We start from the raw sequence: 6,433 nt of genomic DNA on the forward strand, positions 1-6,433 counted from the left end.
GAGAGGGTGAAGCCAGAATGTTCCCTGGAGTCAAGGATTCTGAAGCTTCATCTGACATACTTTGGACATGTTGCAAGGAGGGACTGGTCCTTGGAGAGGTATCGGGGATCCAGCCCCGATATGTTGGGAGAATTCCGCCAAAAAGAGGCACCAGGTTGAAATGAAGATGTGGAGAGGCTAATTGCTGATGATAAATAGTAAGTTTAATATTCTGGCAAGGGTATCTATCTATCTATCTATCTATCTATCTATCTATCTATCTATCTATCTATCTATCTATCTTAGGAACATGCCTGCAGGGGTAATCACATTATCTCTTATCTGAGATGTTGACTGATAGATCAAACATTAACTCTTGCAGACCTCAGCACAACACAAAGATGTTTTACAGCACATCTTATTGAGAGCTCTAAGAAACAAAGAGTTTCAGTAAATAACATTCCCTAAGGTCTGAGATCTTTGGTCACTCTTATTCATTAACATACTGTTTCCTGGAGTTGTTTACAGTAGAAGGGATGGTCAAGCCAAGATGAGTGGTCCTGCTGTTTTTACAATGCGTTGCAGATCCTGCTTTGCAGGTTAGCCAGGCCCTGACAGAGAGGGATATCATGTTTGGCAGAGTGGAGGGAAGGCGCAGGAGAGGAAGACCCTCGATGAAACGGATCGATTTTGTGAGTGGAGTGGTGGGAATGAATGTGTTTGAGACAGCAAAGTTGGCACAGCATAGAACGGCGTTTAGAGCTCTTGTACATAAGGTCACTATGAGTTGCAAACAACTCGATGGCACGTAACAACAAGAACAACAAGTGTGGGAAATAAAATGTCAGCACATCGGCATTCTAAAACGTTTACATGACTAGGCCTAAACCTAAACCAAACATTGCGGTCCCCGTGCCCCCATGCTGCCAAAGCTGTCATTTCATGCAAGAACACAGCCACATCTCTATGTCCAGAGTGCCCTTGACTCACTGACCTCTGGGTTAGCAGCTGAGCACTTAACCAGGCCTCCACAGTTCCTCAGCCTGACGATACATGTGGAAGTCAAATCAAAAGCAACACAGTAACCCCAGAGGACAGAGCAGAGCTGCCCTATAAGATTTCAAAGAGAATAATGATGTCAGTTTGAGGACTAGGGTGTGTCTGATTCAGGCCGTCGTCTTTCCAATTACTTGCTATGTGTCTGAGAGTTGGACAATAAAGTAAGGATGACAGAAGAATTGACACTTTTCAGCTGTGGTGTTAAGAGTACCGAACATACCATGGACCGCCAAGAGAATGAACAGGTAAGATATGTCTTGGAGAGGGTGCAGCCAGAATGCTCTTTGGAGGCAAGAATGATGAGGCTTCACCTCATATACTTTGGGGTATTCCTTGGAGGACAAGCTGGGAAGGGTGGAGAGTCCGTGAAGGAGAGGAAGACCCTCAATCAGGTGGACTGACATGGCGACTGCTGCAATGGGCTCTTGTGTGTCAGGAAGTGAGAGGATGGCACTGGATAGAACAGGGTTTAGATCTTCTGTTCAGAGAGTGGCTATGAGTCATACCTGGTGGCATCTAACAAGAAGACGACAATATAGGTGGTCTTGCATCACTTGGGGGCTTAAAGCCTGATCTGGAACTGGAAGCTGGAGCAGCAAAACTAGACTTTGAAGGCAAGGTCTACCTAACAGCCAAAGACCTACGGATGCTTCTTCCTTGCTACGGGCCCTTTCTTCCTGGCCAAGCCTCTTTTCCTTTTAACAGGAATGGAGCAGGGAAAGGTGATGGGGACACAGGTGAGGAGGACAAATGGTCTCATGATTTAAAACAAAACCCACAATGATTCTTGAGTGAAGTCCATCGTATTTCACCCTTTTCCCCAAATCAATACTTGGGCATCTTTATCAAAACAAAAATCCACACAAACCTACCTTCAGCAAGAGAAGTTTACAGTACTCACAATGCAAACACTGAGTGGGCGGTTTAGGTGGAGGCTGGGATTAGGCAGCACAGGCTTTGAAACTTTCATCCAAGTTTTCAAACAAGAATGAGTAAGAAAACAACTGCTGGTAGTACAACATACAAACACTAACAAAGGCCCAAGGAACAGTACTTTAGATCATGAGATTATCTGCCAAAAGCCTGTCCTTGGTAAATAAGAAGTTACTGTTGTTATACCTGAACTAGTTATACATGTCGCAGCTTGCTCGTAAAGAGAACTCTCAATAGACTTTCAAGAATAAAAGCCTGCTTGAATCGGCACACAACGGTGAAGAGGTCTTGCAACATTTGCCAGAAGTAGTTAAACAGCAGTGCTTTGCAAGCAATCGTAAAGGAAGGTGACCAACCGAACCAGAGCTAATCTTTCAGTTCCTGAAGATTAGGAGACAATACTAACCTCGCCTCTCTGCTTGTTGACTTTTGCATCCCTTTTACTTGTGTATTGAAAGGACAAGTAGCTCTGCCCACAAAGCTCAACTATTTATCAAGTTTACTTTTGGGGAGGCATGGACCATTCTTTTATAAATGAAAAGCAAACAACCGAAACGCCTTTTTTCACAGCACGGACGATTTTTTCCTGCTGCTCTGCCTCTCCTCTGGATTTAACTAATGCCCATCAGAGATGCATGGGGTGTGAACTGGCAGGCATCAGCCAGAATCCTCAAAGGTCGTTGTGACCCTCACCTTCACTTTGGGCGACTTGTGGGGACCAGTTCACACCTCTACACTCTATTTGTTCCTAGTGTCTAGGGGCTTAAGACCCTCACCACTGCGGAGTCGTTTCTGCAGAAGAGGGCGGGCCGATCCCCAATGTCCTGGGGGCAAAGTCGGCCGACTCTCGGAGGTTCGGACCGAGCACCCCGGAGACCTGAGCTGCCCCGCGCCTGCACGCCCACCCTCGGGTCCCGCTCGGAGGCGATCGCTCCGGGCTGCAGAGCCACTCGGACCCCAGAGCCTCGCTCGCCAGCGCGGCCTCACCTGCCGCTCCCGGAAATCCCGGAGCCTCCCCGCCCCGCCCTCCACGGCCGTTGCCCCGGCCCCGCGCGCCCGGCCTCAGCCGGAAACCGGCCCCCAGACTTCCTCACGGCCGACGTGCGGGCAGGACAGCCGGTGGGCGGGACGGGAGGGCCGCGGCTTCCTTCTTCCTGCTTCCGGTCTGGCGGTGAGTCGGGAGTTTGGTCTGCGCCCCGGTTTAGGATGTGGGGAGGCTCGTGGTGGTCGCCGCGCTGCGTGTACCCCCGTGCTCAGGGGACGTGGCCGCGGCGCCGATTGCGTGGCGGGGACGAGCTCTGATTCACAGGGCTGCCGGAGGATCAGGGTCCTCCGCCCACCAGGACGGCGGGCTCCCAGGGGCCAGCTTGGGCTGGCTGTGGACCCGGGGCCAGCGGCCAGGCTGTGGGGAGGGAGATGAGGGACAGGAGGAGTGCGGATGGCAGCCAAGCGCCACCAGGTGCATTTCCAGGTGCCGCGCGGCTCAGCCCCAGGAGCCTTACTTGATCGACCCTTTCCAGAGGGAGAAGGTATAGGAGGCGCCGACATTTAGGTACGAAAGTTCCCTGGAGGTGGGTGGTCTGTGGGCAGTAACGTGTTTCTTTGTGTTTATGCGCAAAACTTTACTCCCACCTAATAATAAAATTCTTTTGAACGGAAACTTTCATTATTCTTCATTCATTACCTACCTGGAGAAGCTGGACAGAGTAGTTTCAACCTAGCAATGGGTTTCTGGCTGTGGACAGGGCACGAATAGGCTACTTTATTGAATCTTGGGGCACTTTTCATGTGTATTCAGGTGAAAATCGGTTTGATTTTGTTTTAAAAAGGTTAAATAATTAGAGACATTATTGACAGGTTTTTTTAAGGTAAAGAGATTGTTGATACAGTGTATTTTGGTTCTCTTATTCTTGTATATCAGAAGTACAAATTGTAAGATGAGTTGCTTGGTTTTTGTAATGAAGTACCTACTTCTAAAATCTACACTTCTCTTGGTATTTAAAAAGTCAAGATAAAGGCATGGATATGTTCTAATCACTTTTGAAAGATTTTGTTTTATTCTTCTATATATATATGAGTTAACAGCTCTTTGTATGTTTGAGTAGTAATCACTGAAACAACAGTACACCCAATCAATAGTAGTAATTAGGATTGTTTTGCAGCGCTTTTGTAGTAAAATCACTTAGGAGTAAAGAAAAAAGTTACTAAAATGCCTGTGGTATGCCAGGCAATTTTACATGCAGTTTATAGGTTGCACTTGTAAAATTTAGCAGTTATCTTACTATTTTCATCCTGAAAGTTATGGCTTAAATATTTATTTTTTATCCATTCTTTGCAGCCCATCTCCCCGGCAGAATTTAAGTCTTCTCCCAGAAGTGTACAGTAGCATTAAAGACGACGACAAAAACGAAGGGTCATCTTGAAACTCAAGACATAGGTGATTTTTTTTTTGTTATTATTTTTAATTCTAGTTGAAATTTAAGTAGGTCCATTTGACCCATTTCCTACCCAGGCATTACATTTTGAATAGAGATTAACACAAACATGAAAGGTAAAAATGTCTTTGGTGCAAAATAGGAAATGTAATGTAAGTCTGTACCATCATTTGTTAAAATGACACTCATTTCCAACCTTGAGATGAACAAAATGCACGTCACCTATTAAGGTCACTTTGCTTGGCTATTCATCCTGCACTGGATTCAAATAAGAAAGTGGCACTCTTTTGTATCTCTTATGGCTGTGGACACTATGGCTCTTGTCTTTCCATTCATAACTTCTCCCTTGTCCTTTTCAAAGATCTTATTTGAACTTTTTTTTTACATTTTCCAAATGAATTTTCAAAAAAATGACAATCAGTTGTTTGTTTTGAATATAACACATGCAGAGAGCTACATGTCTCCACACAGTTTTTTAATCTTTTGTACGCTTAATCTTGTGTTCTCCTAGTTGTCCCTAGTTGGAAATATTTTTCCCCCTATTGAAAGTAGGCTATAACTCATGGCATCCCAATGTCCATGAAAGTAAAAAAGGAAAAGCTCCCTGCTCTGTCCATCCTCCAGATTGGTTACAAACTATGATCCATAGTGTTTTCATTGGTTGATTTTTCTAAAGTACATCGCCAGACCTTTCTTCCTACTGGCTTATTTTGGTAACTCTGCTGAAACCTGCTCACTGTCATAACCACACAGAGATTGTCATTGATGAGTGATGGCTGTGCACTGGCCAGGAATTAAATGTGTCTTCTGCATGGAAGGCGAGAATTCTACCGGTGTTTTGCCAAATGCTCTATAACTGGGGATAGTAGTCGCTATTAAACAGTACCTTTTGATTTTTTTCCCAACTTATGTGATAACGTATTCTATGTTTACTGGTTGTATTATGCCACTTTCCCCCAAAGTTGATTAATCATGTAGTTTTGTATTGTTTTTGCTTTCAGTTTTCAGTAGACCACTACAAAGATGTTTGATATAAAGGCCTGGGCTGAATATGTTGTGGAATGGGCTGCAAAAGACCCATATGGCTTCCTTACAACAGTGATTTTGGCCCTTACTCCACTGTTCCTAGCAAGTGCTGTGCTGTCATGGAAACTGGCCAAGATGATTGAAGCCAGGGAAAAGGAGCAAAAGAAGAAACAAAAACGCCAAGAAAATATTGCAAAAGCCAAACGACTAAAAAAGGATTGAAGGAAAGAACAGGCTCTGCAATCAAAGAAAAATCGTTTGGAAAATGATACCACTGAGGTTGAGGTTTCTCCTTTGGATTTTATGACAGTATTATTTAGTAAACAGTCTGACGATATGGAAGAACCATGCTCGTTCTGACCTCAGTAATATTTAGTTTGGATGTACAAGTTTGTGGGTTTTATGCTAGCAGTTATAAGTTAGCATTATTATGCTACACTTTCTTTATAACTGGCCTAGTCATTTGTCACTTATTTTGCAGCATACATACTGACATGAAAATATCTTATGGAGGACAGAGAAATTGTCATTGCTATTCAAACATGGCTTAAATTGGAACCCTGTTTTGAATAAATGAAATTAGCAGTGTAAAAGTAAAATTGTCCTCTGAGGTGAAGAATGTTTTGGTTTAAAAAAGACACAGTATACTAATAATACCTTTTATCACTGTGTATTTCTTGGAATACAATCTTGGCACTCTAAAAAATTCTGTCAATAGAAAATATGTATTTTCTACTTCATTCTTTTTCTGATTTTAGCCTTACAGATACTGTTAATATAATTATCAGACATTCTGCATTTTTATAAATCTGATTTTTCAGAGTTTTCTGTTGACTACATAAAGCACCACTCAATAACAATATACTTATGAACATTGTCATTTTCTTAGAGATGATTTGTTCAGAAGAATAAAACTGTGATCTAAAGCTTGTGTTTTAAAGGCTAAACATTTGTAGTACCTTGGAACTTTTGCTTTTTTTTTTTGCCTGTGAACTAGTAGT

The 6,433-nt window shown here is 43.4% G+C and overlaps 1 protein-coding gene across 1 annotated transcript; it reads left to right on the forward strand.

Moving 5' to 3' along the window:
• Window positions 1–5,410: 5,410 nt before the first annotated feature.
• On the forward strand, window positions 5,411–5,675 carry SMIM15 (small integral membrane protein 15). Its single transcript, XM_006891510.1, has one exon. The coding sequence runs from the start codon at window positions 5,430–5,432 to the stop codon at window positions 5,652–5,654; it is 225 nt and encodes a 74-aa protein (XP_006891572.1). The 5' UTR covers window positions 5,411–5,429; the 3' UTR covers window positions 5,655–5,675.
• The last annotated feature ends 758 nt before the right edge of the window (window positions 5,676–6,433 follow it).

This window comes from Elephantulus edwardii, unplaced genomic scaffold (genome assembly GCF_000299155.1).
Source record: "Elephantulus edwardii isolate Elephantulus edwardi_28Jun2011 unplaced genomic scaffold, EleEdw1.0 scaffold00099, whole genome shotgun sequence".
NCBI lineage: Eukaryota > Metazoa > Chordata > Mammalia > Macroscelidea > Macroscelididae > Elephantulus > Elephantulus edwardii.